Source organism: Rhinolophus ferrumequinum, chromosome 22, assembly GCF_004115265.2.
Source record: "Rhinolophus ferrumequinum isolate MPI-CBG mRhiFer1 chromosome 22, mRhiFer1_v1.p, whole genome shotgun sequence".
NCBI lineage: Eukaryota > Metazoa > Chordata > Mammalia > Chiroptera > Rhinolophidae > Rhinolophus > Rhinolophus ferrumequinum.
In genome coordinates this window covers 31,064,589-31,082,346 of record NC_046305.1, presented here as the reverse complement: position 1 = coordinate 31,082,346, position 17,758 = coordinate 31,064,589, and the positions used below count along the sequence as shown (strand labels likewise).

The window sequence follows — 17,758 nt, the reverse complement described above, 5'->3', positions numbered from 1 at the left end:
GTTACTATCCTCTAAAGCTTATTACTGCTTTTGGATACTCTTTACTGATGTTATTTGTATATTTAGCCAAGTAATTTTCGATCAATAGTAAAAATGTGTTGGGATCTTTAAACTTATATGTATACATACTCCTTTGACATGATATTGTTATCGATATATATAGTTTAGTCCTAATCACCTTTACTTTCTGTCATTAGTACATTCTGTTAATTGCCAATTATCTTTTGCTATTACATATTACTAAATAAATTGATTAGATATTAAATAAATTAATTAGCCCCATTCTAGCATGTGTCCCTCCTCCTTCTTTTCCCTGCTCACCATTATTACAAGGGTGTTTCAATACATTTATTTGTTTACTGGCTAAAAACTCCCTCACAGACAGTGCCGTGTGAGCTGGCGCATTGTCGTGATGTAAGAGCCATGAATTGTTGGTCAAAAGTTCAGGTTGTTTTTGTCTAACTTTTCACACAGCCTTTTCAATACTTCCAAATATAAATTTGGGGGCCGGCCCAGTGGCTCAGGCGTTTGGAGCTCCATGCTCCTAACTCCGAAGGCTGACGGTTCGATTCCCACATGGGCCAGCAGGCTCTCAACCACAAGGTTGCCGGTTCAATTCCTCGAGTCCCGCAAGGGATGGTGGGCTCCGCCCCCTGCAAACTAAGATTGAACACGGCACCTTGAGCTGAGTTGCCGCTGAGCTCCCGGATGGCTCAGTTGGTTGGAGCGCGTCCTCTCAACCACAAGGTTGCCAGTTCAACTCCGGCAAGGGATGGTGGGCTGTGCCCCCTGCAACTAGCAACAGCAAATGGACCTGGAGCTGAGCTGCGCCAGACACAACTAAGACTGAAAGGACAACAACTTGAAGCTGAACGGCACCCTCCACAACTAAGATTGAAAGGACAACAACTTGACTTGGAAAACAGGCCTGGAAGTACACACTGTTCCCCAATAAAAGTCCTGTTCCCCTTCCCCAATAAAAATCTTTAAAAAATAAATTGGTTAACTGTTTGTCCAGTTGGTACAAATTCATAATGAATAAATCTCTCTGATGTCAAAATCAGGTAGCAGCATCGTTGCAACAAGTTTGCAAACTTAAGTGTCAGACAGCATAAGTCCAGCAACCATCTGACACTACCAAGCTATCACAATATTATTGACTATATTCCCCATGTTGTAGGTTACATCCCCATGACTTATTTGTTTTATACCTGGAAATTTGGATCCTCTTATTCCCTTTCACTTTTCCCCCCTTTTTAATTTTTCAATTATAGTTAACATTCAATACTATTTTGTATTAATTTCAGGCATCAGGATAAGGGTTAGACATTTGTATTAATTTAAGAAGTGATTCCCCTGAATAGTCTAGTATGCATATTGTCATATTATTGACTATAGCTCTATTCTTTACCTTATATCCCCATGATAATTTTGTAACTACCAATTTGTATTTCTTAATCCTTTCACCTTTTTCACCCTGTCCCCTAACCACCCCTTCCATCTATCACCCTGATAAATATAGTACCCATCTGACACCATAGTTATTACAATATTATTGATTACATTCCTCTACTATACCCTATATCCCCATGACTACTTGTAACAACCAATTTGTACTTATTAATCCCTTCCAATTTTTCACCCACTCACTCCCCTCCCATCAGGCAACCATTAAAATGTTCTTTGTATCTATGATTGTGTTCCTGTTTCGTTGTTTTGTTCTTCAGATTCCACATGTAAGTGAAATCACATTGCATCTGTCTTTCCCTGACATGCCCCACTCAGCACAATACCCCCAAGTCCATTTATGCTGCCACAGATGGCAAGAACCCATCCCAACCATGGCCCAGCAATATTCCATTTTGTACCCATTCTCTCATCGATGGACACCTGAGTGCCTCCACATCTTGATCATTGTAAACAATGCTGTAATGAATATATGGATGCAGATGTCCCCTAGAAGTAGCGTTTTGGGTTTCTTCCGATAAATACCCAGAAGTGAGATTACTCGGTCTTCTTTTGTCTCTTGTTATAGCCTTTGTTTTAAAGTCTATTTTGTCTGGTTAAGTATTGATACCCCAGCTTTTTTTCTTTTTTACATTTTCATGACATATCTTTTTCTATCTCTTTACTTTTAGCTATGTGTGTCTTTCAACCTGAAGTGAGTCTCTTGTATGCAGCATATGTAAGAGTTTTGTTTTCTTATCCATTCAGCCACCCTATGTTTTTGATTGAAGAATTTAACCCATTTACACTGAAAATTGATAGATATGTAAGTATTGCCATTTTATTATACATATATATAGTTTTTTCCATCTTAAAGAAGCCCCTCTAACAGTGTCTTGTAATACTGGTTTGGTGGTGATGAATTCCTTTAGCTTTTTGTTGTCTGGGAATCTCTTTTATCTGTCCTTCGATTTTAAATGATAGCCTTGCTACATAGAGTATTCTTGGTTGTAAGTTCTTGCTTTTTATCACTTTGATTATTTTGTGCCAATCTCTTCTGGCCTGCAAAATTTCTGCTGACAATCTTATGGGAGCTCCCTTATAAGTTACTAGCTGCCTTTCTGTTGCTGCTTTTAGGGTTCCCTCTTTGTCTTTAACCTTTGCCATCTTAATTATAATGTGTCTTGGTGTGGGCCTGTTTGGGTTCATCTTGTTTAAGACTCTCTGCACTTCCTGGTCCTATATGTCTACTTCCTTTGCCAGGTTAGCAAAGTTTTCAGTCATTATTTCTTCAAATATATTCTCAACCCCTTGCTTTCTCTCTTCTCCTTCTGGTACCCCTATGACGTGAATGTTGTTATGCTTCATGTTATCCCAGAAGTCTCTTAACCTTTCTTCATTATTTTTATTCTTTTTTCCTTTTGCTGTTCTGTTTGGGTGTTTTTCAGCTACCTTGTCTTCCAAATTGTTGATTCAATACCCTGCATCATCTAGTCTGCTGGTGATTCTCTCTATTGCATTTTTCATCTCAGCTATTGTATTCTTCACTTCTGACTGATTCTTTTTTATGGTTTCTATGTTGTTGTTTTTTATGCCTGCTATTTCTTTGTTGAAGTTCTCACTAAGTTCCTTGAACATCCTTTTAACCATTGTTTTGAATTGGTCTCTGGTAGGTTGCTTGCCTCAATTTCGTTAGCTCTTTTTCTGGAATTTTTTCCTGTTCTTTCATTTGGGACGTAGTTTTTTGTTTTCTTCATTTTGTCTGTCTCTCTGTTTCTATGTTAGGTAGATCTGCTACGTCTCTTGCCAGGTGGCCTTACATAGTAGGTGTCCTGTGGGGCCCTGGCATATTCTCCTGGTTTCCTGATCTGGGTGCTCCAGGTGTTCCCTTGTGTGGGTTGTGTGTGCCCTCCTGTTATATTGAGACTTGATTGCTATTGGCACATCAGTGGATAGGATTGATCCTCAGGCTGATTGGCTGTGGGTTTGGCCACATCCACAGCTTACAGGCTGCTGTGCTGGGAGGTTTACCACACAGCCCTGTGGGCTTTGGTTCCTGTTGAGGCCACCCTTTGTGTGTGGGGCTAACTAGGTGGTGCTCTGCTGTCGTCTGAAGCCAACTTCCAAGTATGTTGGTTCTTGGGCCTCTTGGAAGCAGCTCCAGTGCAGGCCTAGGTCAGTCACTGCCTGTGACTGGCCAGGGACTACCTGGTAGGAGCTATAAAGCGATCCATGGTTGGTCACTGCCTGTGCTGGACCTGGAGGCATGTGGGAGAGGCCACACTGTGAACTGAGGATGGCTACCACCAGTACTGGCTCTGGGGTAGCTCCACAAAAAGCCAGGACACACAGAGGCCTGCTGCTGCCCACTGCCAGTTGCTGGCTCCTGTAAGGTTCAGCTGCTCATAAAGCCTCCTACAGTATGGAGTTGGGTGTGGCAGGGTGTCAGTGAGTCAGCAGAGAGGAGCTATGGAGCTCATCAGGCCAATCAGATTCAGATTTGACCATAAGCATAAGAGGGAGGGCTCAACACAGGAAAGATGGCACCCGCCTGCCAGTTGCACGGGAGGAAGAACCAAACAGGGAAATTGCCAACTGTCTTCCAGGGCTCTCTGAAACCACACATCTTAGTCTGCCCCCCTCCCCATATGCCTCTGATGCTCCCCGAGTCACCGTCCCTCCGCTGGAGCCCAGGGTGAGTGCTTATGAGCTAGTCTGTGCATACGCCCTTTAGATGATGTCTGGGTTTCCCAAAGCCTTCTGTCCCACCCAGACAGTGAGAATCCCCAGTGTTTTTCACAGCCAGATATTGTTGGGGGCTTTTTTCCCAGCACCAGTACTCTGAAGGGAAAGCCTGGTGTGAAGCTAGAGTCCCTTACTCCTCCGTGGGGAACCTTTGTGGCCAAGATATCCCTCCCAATTTGATCCGCCCACATGGATGTTTGGGGTCAGCCTATTTCATGTCTCTGCCCCTCCTATCAGTCTCAATGGCTTCTTTATATCCTTAATTATAAAATTTCTGTTTAGCTAGACTTCAGATGGTTCTCCAGGTTGACTGCTCTATAATTTTACTTGTAATTTTGATGTGTTCACAGGATGAGTCAAGCACAACATGTATCTACTCTGCCGTCTTGGATCATTCCCCAGAAAAGATTACTTTAGATACTGAACTCATCTTTCAACTATTACCCAAATAAGGAATAACAATGTCTCTATATCTTTTTAATGTAAAAATATTTTGTTATAAGAATATACAACTTAGAAAATTCAGAGAATATAAAAAGTTAAAAAAAAATCTCACTGCTAGCATTTGATGACTTTCCTTCCAGAGTAGTATATCTGACTATACATACACATTTTAACATAGTAAAATCCACAGTACTTTTTCTCCTTTTAATAAAGGCAAGGAGATTTCAATTTATTTCTGTAAGGCTTCAGCGAGATAATGAAGCTAAGAGAGTCAGGTGGGTTGAGAAAGATGAGTGCTTTATTCTGCGCTCATGGGCGAGGTCACCGGTCCGCAGACGGGGCTGGTGAAGTCGCGCCCAGGGCAGAGCGAGGGAGGCATATATGCAATTTTTGGGGTGGGGGTTGGCTGAGTGAGGTGGCAGATGAGCAGGCCCTCCCAGCGCAGATCAGGTGCCAGCGGCTGCATCCAGAGTTGTTTATCGCACCAGCGGTCTGCTGTCTTTTCTGGGAAACGACAGGGGCCCCAGTTTCCGTCATGCGAGGAGGGGTCTGACTTGGCAGAGGGGTATGACTTGGCTCCTGACGGCTTTGACCATGCCCATAGCTGACCTAACTATTTCATCTGTTGTAGGGGCTTATTTAAGGACATAAAAATGGATTAAACTTCTCTACATTAAGATGAAGGTGTCTTCTACCTTGAGATACTAGTAGTTTAAAATATGAGTTATCTCAACTGAAAGGATTAAAATGCAAATACCAAGTATTTTCATCTGCTTAAATTTTGATCCACATGTGACAGCAAAAAATTGAATAAAAGAACTACCTGAATAAGAAACATTAAAACACCTTAAGAAGGAATGTACCTTAAGGAAGAATGCATTTGACAGGTCACAGGGATAGGTCAAATGTTTGCTAAATAGCAGAGTATTGAAGTAGAAGAAGAGCATTTTGAACAACACTATTTGAACAGCTGGTGTGGGGTAGTCCTAAGAATCTCAGAGCCATGTCATCAACCCCTCAATATCTGCAAACAAACCTTTGTGCCCACCCTACCTCCCTCTCCTAACAAATATCTTCCCAGGCTCGTGGGTTATTACAGGTCAAACTCTGGTATGGGGAAACCTCTCCTGCTGTAATACATCACTCTGCTTTGCATCATCAGAAATGTATGACTTTTCATCCTGACCACTAAAGGATATATACTGTACTGCATTTCCTATCCTCTTACTCCTTTTAAAACTATTTCAATAAACTGTAATGCTTATTGTTGCCTTACAGCTGCCAAACCGTTTTTCCCGTGCCTTTCCCAGGATATCACAAGGGAGTGTCTCAACAAACTGAGGCCTGATGGAATGATATCGGTCCCTCCCCTTCAATGGATGGTTTCGGAACAATGACTCCATCCCATGGGGTTGTGCGTGTGTGTGTGAAGGCACAGTATGTGCTGGAGCACAATGGGGACTTTCAGGGAAACAGCCAGCAGGCACGTAACTCACAGATCTTGAGATTAACAAGCTTTACCTCCTCAATTGTTAACTAATAAAAGCTATGTGTTGCGATTAGGGGCTCAGTCCTTGAGGCTTGAGTCCCTTGGCCCCGCTTACACTTTATTCTTGGCTACTGTCTTTCTAACCCTGTGCCGCCCTTCTTGTTTCCCACAGCTCTTGTTGTGCTGGACGCGACAGCTTATGATCATCAAAGCCTTGTCATCCACTCCAGAACCTTCACTTGTGACATCACACAATGTTGTAAGAATGAATCGATGTAAACCGGTAAAGACTTGTGAAGGACACCAGTTAACCAGCTCCTATTGGTCACAGAGGAAAGTCATACTCTCACCTGCAGGTGGCGCTGGCACAACAAAAGCCTTCAGCTCAACTTCATTTCTGGTTCAAGTTATTATTAGGTTATCTCCAGCAGACACCATGAGTTCTTTCACTTAAGTTAACTAGTAAGTAAGTTAATTAGAAATAGTACATTCTATTATATACTATAATGATATTATACTACTGTGCTACGATAGATTTCTTTTTAGTATCCATGAAATAACATATTTTTGTAATAATTCTTCATGTGATTTTATCTAAGACACTTTTTTCCTTTCCTAGTAACTGCATCCTACATTATGCTGCAGAATAGACTTTGTAAATTTGAAACTGTCTATGTGAGTTGGCATGGTGAAGAAAATAATGAATCAGACTGACTGAGCGAAGAGTTGGGTGGCAAGAGTTGTGTGAAATAGATGGGGGACTATGAATTGGGTCTACTTTCTCCATTGCTACTAGGTTTTCTTGACTCCTGGTATGTGCTATTTTCAGTCATAGAAAAAAAATGCATGTAATCATAACTGTTTCTGTATCATTAGTCACACAACACTCCATTCCTCTGACTGCAACTTCATGGATGATTGCTGATGACCTTCCTTTTGGAACCTTTCCAAGAGAAATCCAGTCATCCTCAATATAAATAGGCTATTTTAACTCAAGCAGTAGGATCATTCACGCTCATCAAAAGTGCTATTTCTTCCCAGATCCTGAAGCGCAAGCATCACACCCTAGCCACGGGCAGACAGGCACTAAAAAGAATTAGCTTGAAGTTGAAGTGGTGGACTTGAGGTCTGACATATCTGGACCTGGCTTTATTTTTTTGCTACTGGATACACATTTTACCCATGGACAGCATGCTTTGGGGTACAGATTTTGGAGGTCTTTAATATAAAGGTGCAAAGAGTTATGAAGAGTTGGGTTGGCTACAAGGTCTGGAGCAAAGAGTTTTTAAACAAAGGAAGACGTTATGTTCAAAGATTTCAAGGGCATTTATGATCGCAGCAGTCATACAGCTGACCTGTTGAAAAGCAGTTAGATGGATGCTCATGGGCAAGAAGATCAAACGACTCTCAATTTTAATCAATTTTATAAACCATCTGGAAAAAAAGTGCTTATGCACTAAATCAGCTTTCAGAACAATGCTCCTTTACTTTCTCTAGAACTAGGATTACATTGATATATTCAACAGACTTGATTCATCTGGACATTAGTTTCACGTGTAAATACAATTGAGATATGGCAAGATACCACATAGAGAAAAAACAAAGATTTTAAAAAAATAAAAAGCTGAGTGCTCTCTAGACATCTCGGCTGCTTAGAAAGGTTAGAGGGGCATGTGGCTCGTTGATACCTGCTTCTGTCCTCTCAGTCAGCACTCAGTGCCTGGAGCAAGGCCTAGACCAGCTGCAGAGGCCCTGCTGCCCTTCCAGCCCCTTTCCTGTCACTTTCACTGACTGCCTGAAAGTGAGCAACTGTGGACCTAGAAGGGACATTGGTCCAAATCTATCATTTTGCAAATGAGGAAATTGAGCCCTAGAAAGGCAAAATAAGTTGTTCAAGGCCATTTGGATAATTAGCAACAGATCCACCAATATGTCATTAATTTAAACGTATTTATTTCAACAACCACTTATATACCAGATTAAACTGTGCCAGCAGGCACCATTTCAAGGGCTTTAAAATTATCAACGTATTTAATCCTCTAACAACGCTATGCAACACGTACTATTAGAACCCAATGACCTTAATTCCAGACCAGTTTCCTTTTCAACATGCTACACAGCTTCTCCCCACCATTATTCTTCCCTTTACTGAAGCCCAGATAGAAGTAACCAGAGAGCAACCCTCAGAGGACATCACCCACAGAAAGACTCAGGAAATCTCAAAGTCTCTAAAAACTTCTTTGTTAGGAGATCAAATAGGAGTTTTTCAGTCCTTACCATGACCTCGGCAACACACGGACCTTTCATTCTTGGAGTATTCTTCCAACTTGGAATTCTCTCCTCTCTATCATTCTAGTCCATGCCCTCCTCATCTCTTACTTATGGTGTGACCACTCAATCGGCTCTGCAGGCTCCTCCTGCTCTCCCAGCTCCTAATATAACAATGTCGCCAAAGGTCCAGCCCCCAGGCTTCTCCCCAGCTCACCAACCAGTCTCCCTGGGTGGTCTCATGTGCCCCAAGTCTTCAACAATTACCTCGACACTGATGATTCTTGGTCCTTTATCTTCAGCCCAACAGATCATTTAATTTTCAGTTCCATATGTTAATATACCTTAGGGTCCATTTTCTTTATCCTGACATTCAACCCATCAAATCCTAATGATATCTTATTAGCTCTTGAATCTGGTTCCTTCTTTCCTACAACCACTCACTAGCTTTTAATTCATTTTCTTGCCTCCAGCCAACTCCACACTGTTTTCTTGGTACTAATCTGGTCATCCCACTTTCCTCCTTAAAACCAGTCACATATTCTCATCCAATGAAGCACAAATTCCTCAGCATAGTATACAGGATCCTTCAAAATTGTGCCCTCTTACCATGCCAGGGTCATAGCTTGCCACTCCATTCACATGATCAGTTCCAACCATACTGAACTCCTTACAGTTCTCCCAAAATGTCCCATGGCTCTCGTGCTTCTGTTCTCTTGCACAGACAATGAATGAGATAATGGATGGGAATGCTGATCACGATGCCTGGCATGCAGTAGGTGCTCAGTAAAATCATAATTTATCACACATACTGCTTCCTCCATCTGACAACATACTGACTCCACTTTAGGCTCACTCTATCCTAGCATTATCGCCTCTGGAAAGGCTTCTCTGGCCCTTCCAAGTGGGTCCAGCAGGGTATCCCTTTTCTCTGTTCACACAGCAGCCTCTCACAGCACTTATCATGTTGTAGCAAACCATGTGTTTACCTGTCAGTCTCATCTCCTGGACTATAGAGTCACTGAGGAAAAAGATAAGGTCTATTCATCTTTTGTTCCCAATGTGTAGCACCATTTTCCTCACATGATAGATGCTCAAAATGTGACTGGAGGGAATGAGTCAACTTAAAAAATTGTCATGACTATATTCTATAGCAATATATTTCTTCCAGGTTTTTGTTTTGCTTTGTTTTGTTTTTAAGTTACGTGTGATGGGAGCAGTGGTAGCAGATACAGGTTGCTCAGATGGACTGGGCTCAATGGAATGATGCTAGTGGGAAGGGTTGGGATGTTATGCTCTGTGCTCCATGGGTGACTGTGAGAACTGGGCTTTTCTCCATGCTGGCTAGAGAAGGATTGTGGAAGGTATTGGAACCTAGGAGATCAATTGCAAGGATAAGTTGTTACAGAAAATAAAAAAAGATTGTGAACTCTTCAAGCCAACACAATGTCATAGAGCTTTTCATAATTAGATTCAGTAGCATTTGAAATTCCATGTCTAATATTGAAAAACTCTGGAACTCTAGACCATCTTTTCAAATATTCTTTCTGCTATCTATTAAAAAATGTAAGGGCAACTGTTGGTTGGACAATCAGTATAGGCAAACACATACACCGTACAAAAAAACATTCACAAGATAAAGAGAGAAAGAGTAATTATAGTAGCCCCTGAACTAATACGTAGGGCCAATAATTGATGACAATTTAACAGTAAACAGTTTTCAATAATTCAATAGTAAACAGGCTTCCAGAATATATGATGTCTATTCATACAACTCATTGTGTATAACTATAACTTGAAGTTATAGTTAGCCAACTAAAGTTTTTAAATTAAATTATGTGCCAGGGGAAAAGTCTCATAATGTGATAATAAAATGCTCTTCTGAACCTCACGTGCCAGTGACTGGTGTGGGGCCAAGTACGTAAAACCCAAGCTAAGAAGAGTTACAGCTTGCCCAAAGGGAAGCTGGTAATGAAAACCTACAGAAATAAAAGTTGTAACTCAAATGCAACTAAAGGGGCCACTGGTGTTAGGGAAAACTCAGCTACTCTTCTGCAGCTGAGAAAGGTGGGCATGGAGATGGCACACATTTTGTGTCTGGAGACCTGATAACTGACATCACTACTAATATTAACTCAATTTCAATACCCACTGAGTTCCAGGTAGTTACTAGGGAACAGGTAAAACTTTCAGCAAACAATTTCAGGAACCAAGGCAAAAAGAAGATGAAGCTTTAATATGAAAATACAGTGATCAGACTAAGAGAAATTAATTGAGCAACATTTAAAAATCAGGTACTAGGTCAACCATAATTTTAAGACCCTCGATTTCCTTGAAGTTTCAGGCATCTGGGTTTGTGAAGTGAGTGCTAATATATGAGGCTGTTCATTGCATCTGTGCTCTCTGAACAGTGTGAAATCCAGAACCACTGTAAATCAGAGCTGCAGAATAGGTGCTCATTGCATTTTATGAGGGGAGGGTAGATTTGCAAATTCCACAGGATACACTGGATTATTTTAATTTTACGGAGTCTTAAAAGATATACCAAGTTGAAATAAAGAAGGAAGTCTGTAAACAGTGGTCAAAAAAATTAAGGCATCTCTGATCAAGGTTTCCAAGTCGCCAATGACTGAAAGAAAACCCTATTCCTGCCTCCTCCCGGGAACATTCATTTTCCCACTGTGCTGCCTCTCTAGGCTGGAGTCACAGGTTGTTGCCACGCAGCAGCCTACCCGTCTGTCCCCTGGTACTACCCCTAAAGAAAGGAGAGTCTGTGAGACTAATCCTTTCAGGGACTTTGCTTCACCTTTGTGCTTACACCTTATGTCTCCCTGTTTGGCCCCAGGGGTGACTGGTTAGCCAATGATGGGTAAGATTCCCCACGGGGGTGGGGGGGGTAGGGTGGAGGGGGACAACTCAAGCCCAGCACAGCTAGTGGGTACCAACAGGAGAACCCACAGGGTTGATAGAGATGTGCATAGAACCCCCACCTTCCCCCCTGCCCCCCCACTAAGGAGAGCTTCTGCCTTTGTGACTGCATTCCTTCCACAACCTGCTTGGGAAGAGATTCAATGATGTAATAACATCAGTTCTCCATCTATCCATTTCAGTAAGTTTCAGCATAAAGGTTTTGTCCCTTGGGGAGGTATATCCTGAAACTGACAGTTCTGCTGCTTGCAGGCAAGGGTAATTAGTTCCAACCAGTTTCTTAGTATAATGTGTGAAATTCACAGACCTTGGAGAAAACAATGTTGCTTTCTTGTGTGTGCATCCATAAAAGCCACAAGGAGGCCTGATTGGAGGCTCTCAGTCTTTGAGGCTGTGAGACCCTTAGCCCATTTCATAACTTTCATAATTCTGTTTCTTTCTTAACCCTTTGGCCTCTCCTTCTCATTCACTCACTGCCTGTATGCGCTGGACGCGACAACAGGCCAATTCTTTACCTTCACTATTCAGTTTCTCTCTCCAAAACCTCCACATAGAACTCCTTGCTAGTTATCAGGATGACATCTCACCTAGACAAAAGTGGGTCCTCTATGGAGAAACTGACCACCAGCACCCCCATCCCCAACACCACCCACATTTCTGCCCTTTGACTTAAAGCCTGGCACAGTCCATAAGAGTCTCAAATAACTCTTCTTTCTTTTCTCTACTCTTATTTACTATTGAAACAACTTGTTTTAAGCTGAATTTTGTCAGTCTTGTCCACTGAAAAACAAAACTGCAGAAAGTATCTTTTATTCTCTATAAATTCAATCCTGATTTGTTTCAAATTCCTTGGATTTGTCCTATTCAATTACAGTATTTTATGAATAATGCTGCTATGAGCATCTATGTACAAGTCTTTGTATGTACATATGTTTTTATTCTTCATAGGGAGATACTTAAAAGTAGAATTGCTGGATAGTATGGTAACTATGTTTAACACTTTGAGGAACAAATACTGCACCTATTACTTTCCCATCAGCAGTGTCTGAGAGTTCTAATTTCTCTACTAATACTTATTCTGTTTCTGTTTTTTGTTTTTATTCTAGTCACCCTAGCGAAGAGGTATCTCACTGTGGCTTTGATTTACATTTCCCTAAAGATTAATGGTGTTAAATTAAAGACATCTCTAGGAAGAAGAGCTAAGTCAGCATTAGGTGGCTGACTTGTAAAGGCAGAACAACTATTTGTTCTTTTAAAAACTCTGCTCATGAGAGCACAGCAGAAATACAAGATGCTTTGTTTCCTGGAAGGCTCTGAGGGTCATCGTTCCTGCCAACACTGAGACATGTACTCTTCAGAGGAACCTACTTGTGATCCTACACCTAATGAGTGCCTGGCTCCAAAAAGTAAATTCAGCCCTCCCACCCCCTCATGGACAGACCCACCACACCCACCGCTTTTCTAGACCTGCTGCGGGATTGTTCCTGGAGCTGAAAAGTCTCTTTCTCCAATACCTCTCCTGAAGATGAAGCAATCACCAAAGGAAGCAACAAACTCCTCTAAGGAGAGAGTGTTTGTGGCTGGAGTCCATGCTGACTCATTCGGCTTACGGAGCTCTGGGTCCTCCTGCTGCTACTCGGCTGAAACCAGCAGGCTGTCTCCAGCAGAGGAGTTGAAATGTCCCTGGCCACGCAGCAGCGAGCCCCAGGCAGTGTACTCAGTGTCTCCCTTGGCCTCCTGCTTGCTGAGTGTCTGGAATAGTTCCTGCGCCAGCTCCCGATAGTCAGCTGAGTACTCAGATGGCTCCTCCAGGCCCCAATCTTTGCCCAGAAAGGGAAAGTGCTTTCTGATATCCTCAGGTGATTCTCCCTGGGTTCCAGTGGGGAGCCCCTGTTCAGCATCATTTCCCCATAGTCCAGCTGCTGTGCAGGCCTCTGGGCAGGCCTGAGCACAAAGGTGAGAGAAGACCTAATAGAGCCTGTTTTCCTGGGCTCACAGCACTCTCTGTAAGGGCAGCTCACCAGGTAGCAGTGGTCCTCAAACCACCAAGCTACATCACAGCTGGGACACCTCACAGCTGGACACCTCACAGCAAGCAGCTGGGCATTCCCCCATGGAGGTGGTTTGAGGCACCTTCATGATTCTGGCAGTTTTCCAAGTTAGGTAAAATGACTGCATTGGGATACGTCCTCCCCTCACTGCACTTGGTAGCAGAACAACCTGCAAACAAGGCTGTCCAATGAGGAAGAGAGGCAGATGCTATCCAGCAAGCAAATTAACGACCACACTTCCTATAAAAGTCCACAGTGTCATCTTACAGCCTATCTATCATCACACCCATCCACCCATCCATCCACAGATTCTTCCCCTGTCCATGTAACCTTCTAGCCTCTCTCTCCATATAATGTTTCTCTACTCAGTGAACAGCAGCATTCTTTTCCACGTGTGTATTATTTTTGTATTATTTATAATGTTTTGCTCCTCACCCAAAATTCAGTTATAAAGGTTTTCTTTAGGAACAACATCATATTGTTGCTATTGTTAATTGAATATTTTTAGAAATCTTACTGATCTATTCTGATGATAGATCAATTAATAGGAAAATATCAAGGGAGAGAAAAATTTGTCCTCAATACAGATCAATAACAAATATCTCTAATAAGATTCTAAATAATGAACTAATGGCAAATACAGCAGGTATTATAGTGGCATTATGCAGTGTGGTCTGCCAACCTGTGGCGCAGGGAACCCAAGTGCAAAATCACTTCTTTCTTGCTTGTTGATATTTTATAAAAGAATCAGTCTGTGTTGAATTGGGAAATAAAAATAAATTAGTCCCTCCCCACATGCACTTTGAAAAGCAGTGTAAGAATCCTGCACAGAACTCACAGTGGTAACAGATCTCTTTCCAAGTCAGCGCTCATCACTAATAATTCTTTTAACAACTGTTACTTTTTCATAGTGACAGATTACTTCTAACTGGAGGCAAAAGAAATGGTTAAATACAGTATAACTATCATCTTTATTTTTGCCTGTGCATCATCGTCATAAATTTTTAAGAATCATTCAGTGCCAAACATTGACTCTAGGAGAGCCTAACTGGTCCACTTTAATAGGAATTAGATTTAACAGATGTGCATCTTTCTCAGTGAATAAGCTAGCAATAGACTACTCTAATTCGACTGAAATGACGTTTTGTCAAATGCAAATCTACTTTTCAAAAATCACCGTAATAGTTTTAGCTTTTACCTTCTAAAGAAAAGCTTAATCTCAGAAATGGAGAAAATAATAAATTTAAAAAAACACCTCCAGCTGAACATAACAAAATAGAGTCTCCAATTAAGGAAGGTCAAGAGATGATGAAAGGTGTACTACAGAGAGATAGGTAATCTCCAGTTCCCAACTCTCCAAAAAATTGCCTTTGTTTGTAACAATACCACTACATCCCTGAGTGGCCTTTAAATGAAGACCCAAACTAGAAATTTTTTCAAACACAAATGGCTTTATTTCCCTTGAAAAGCTGTTGGGTCATCTCCTTTTGGGCAATGATTCATGGGAATTATCATGTTTCATTTCTGGTTTTTGCCATCTGAAAGCTCAAAGCCAACTTGTAAAACTGTCAAATAAAGGTAAAAAGCTGTGATCCTAGAGCAAGCAAATGATTACAAGTAGGTAAGGAGGCTTTCCATGGCAGAAACCTTCAACACAAAGTGTAAAGCAGTTTTCAGTCAGGTTGGAAGTGGAGACCTCCGTACACCTCTGAGGCAGATCATCCCTTTGCTGTGCAAAAGTCACCTGAATTGGTGGTTCAGAAACACTTACCTCAAGCAAAGATCTAAAGGCTAAATAAAGACATTTGAGAAGGTGGGTTCCTTACAACTAAACCATTCTTCCTTTGGGCCAGGTTGCCACAATTACTTCAGAATCCATCAGTCAGTCAAGTAAGCTCTTGAAAAGACAGAGAACACTCACCTATGTTTGTATGCTCTACAAGTTCCTAGTCTCCATGAACCTAGTAGACACTCCATGATTGTGAAAAAATCAGTAAAATCACTGGTTAGCATTTTGTCAAAGGTAAAGGGATAGAGAGGGAAGGATAGGCAAACTGCAAATGACATTACTGGGGCTCAATAATTCAGGAATTTTGAATGGAAAATACCACACAAGAAAAAGACAAAAAGGAGTTAAAAAATGGGGGTGTGAGGGGGAAAAAAAAATTAGTCAAACATTAATGACAGTATTTTCCAGAGCAGAGTCCATTAAGCATGGAATACAGGAACAGTGTGTTCTGCAGTGATGAGTCTAACAAGGTGGATGATGGGGTGCACAGAGCAATCTACCAGAATGACAAGGCTTTCCTGAAGTGGACCTTGCATCATCTAAAACAGTGCTTCTCAAAATTTAGATGTTTCAGAGTCATCTTCAGTACTTCTTAACTCCTGAGCCACACCCACTTGAAGTTCTTATTTAGTAGATGTGGATGGGGCCTAGGAAACCATGTTTTAACAAGAGTGGCGCTCAGGTAAGCCTCATTACAGTTTCACCACATGCTGATAAACCCTGGATATAAAATCACTTTCCCTGACCACATCTCCATCCTCAGTCCCTGGTTAGTTCAAAGGGGCTTGCATGGCCTAGCCGTGGCTTGGATCATCAGAACTGATGCTGTGAAAAGTTGGCATAAGTGGAGCTATTTTAAAATGGAACTAGGGCAGCCATTCCAGAGGAATGCCTTGCATGTCTTACTCCTTGAATCCCTGGAATGCTTGAACAGGGAAAATACCTCGGGACTGAGCCAAACCAACATTGTCTTACAAACTTAGTTTGTAAAGCTAACAGGAAAGCAGACCTCCTGACCACAAGAGCTGATGATTTTGGACATTCTTTAGAATTAGTAATAGCCAGTTATAGCTAAAGAATAACTCAGCTTGTTAACACCAATGGAAACTCATTCCTTCTTTACATGTATTTCCCTCCCTTTTTTTCATAAAAACCCTTTGCCTTCACCCTGAAATTGGGATACAATTTAGGTTTCTGCCTGAATCTGAGCCCCCAGACTGTAATTCTTTGATCTCAAATAAATGCTATTGCCTCTCACTTTGGCTTTTTATTTTTAAGTTAACAATGTTCACGAATGATTTTATGCCATGTGAGTGTCCACTATAAAGCAAACAGTATATTAAAATAAAAACTTATGATAAAAGAGAGTCTGGGACCGGCCCGGTGGCTCAGGTGGTTAGAGCTCCATGCTCCTAACTCCAAAGGCTGCCGGTTCGATTTCCACATGGGCCAGTGGGCTCTCAACCACAAGGTTGCCAGTTCAATTCCTCAAGTCCCACAAGGGATGGTGGGCAGCGCCCCCTGCAACTAAAATTGAACATGGCAGCTTGAGCTGTGCTGCCACTGAGCTCCCAGATGGCTTAGTTGGTTGGAGTGCGTCCTCTCAACCACAAGGTTGCCAGTCGATTCCTCGACTTCCTGGATGGTGGGCTGCGCCCCCTGCAATTAGCAACGGCAACTGGACCTAGAGCTGAGCTGCGCCCTCCACAACTAAGACTGAAAGGACAAAAATTTGACTTGGAAAAAAAAAGAAAGAAAGTCCTGGAAGTACATACTGTTCCCCAATAAAGTCCTATTCCCCTTCCCCAATAAAATCTTTAAAAAAAATAAATAAAAAAAAAGAGAGTCTGGTCATTTGCTTTCCAAAAAGATCTACTATTCAATTCTTTTAAGTACATAAATATAATTTTTTCCTAGTATATAAGAAATGTGATTTTCATCTTCCCCAAAACAGTCATGATAATAAAAAAAAAACAATTTAAATTCCTGTTTCCAGAAAGCACTCATGCATGAGGTCTATCTTTCATGCCTTTTATATGTAAAATACTTCTATCAGAAAGCAAACACATAGCACCTTCATTTCAGGTAGATCTGAGCTGCTCAAGCCAGACAGGAAGCTCCAGTGTGACACTGGGGTCTCAGGGTAATTGTTTCCTACCTACAATGGTCACCAGCAGCAGCAAAGGACAGAGAGCACCTGTGGTGGGTGCCATTCTGCCTCAAGAAATGGGGGAGGCAAGCTTCGGTGGATGTCCTGGGAGGCCTTTGGTGCAGGCTTCCTTTGATGAGCCAGATTTGGCCTCAAGAACCTCAAAGGTAAAACAAAATAAAAAGGAAGGAAAAAAATAACAGGTGAATATAGAAATATACAAAATTATTTTATCATTTATGCACGTTAAGGGGCCATATCCCAGGCAAGGCATCCACCTGGAGTTTGTTCAAATAGCAAGTACAGTTCCTAAGAAGAGGCAAAAGGTTTCATGCATTCTCCCCTTACAAGCCCAAACTTACGAAATAAGATAGAATCAATCATACTACCTTATTTCATTGTTTCTAACATGTAAATATTTTCATACTTTACCATCTCTAAAATCAGGA

At 41.7% G+C, this 17,758-nt stretch overlaps 1 protein-coding gene across 1 annotated transcript in view; it reads right to left on the bottom strand.

Annotated features, from left to right (window-relative positions):
• Positions 1 to 17,373, bottom strand: part of KIAA0319 (KIAA0319 ortholog) — a 73,559-nt gene extending 56,186 nt beyond the window's left edge. Inside the window, 9 exon segments of the mRNA XM_033093440.1 lie at positions 9,598 to 9,651; positions 9,654 to 9,704; positions 9,707 to 9,766; positions 12,762 to 12,888; positions 12,890 to 13,200; positions 13,203 to 13,398; positions 13,400 to 13,471; positions 13,473 to 13,540; positions 17,319 to 17,373. Coding sequence (XP_032949331.1) covers positions 9,598 to 9,651; positions 9,654 to 9,704; positions 9,707 to 9,766; positions 12,762 to 12,888; positions 12,890 to 13,200; positions 13,203 to 13,398; positions 13,400 to 13,471; positions 13,473 to 13,540; positions 17,319 to 17,373 — 994 coding nt within the window.
• Positions 17,374 to 17,758: the final 385 nt, after the last annotated feature.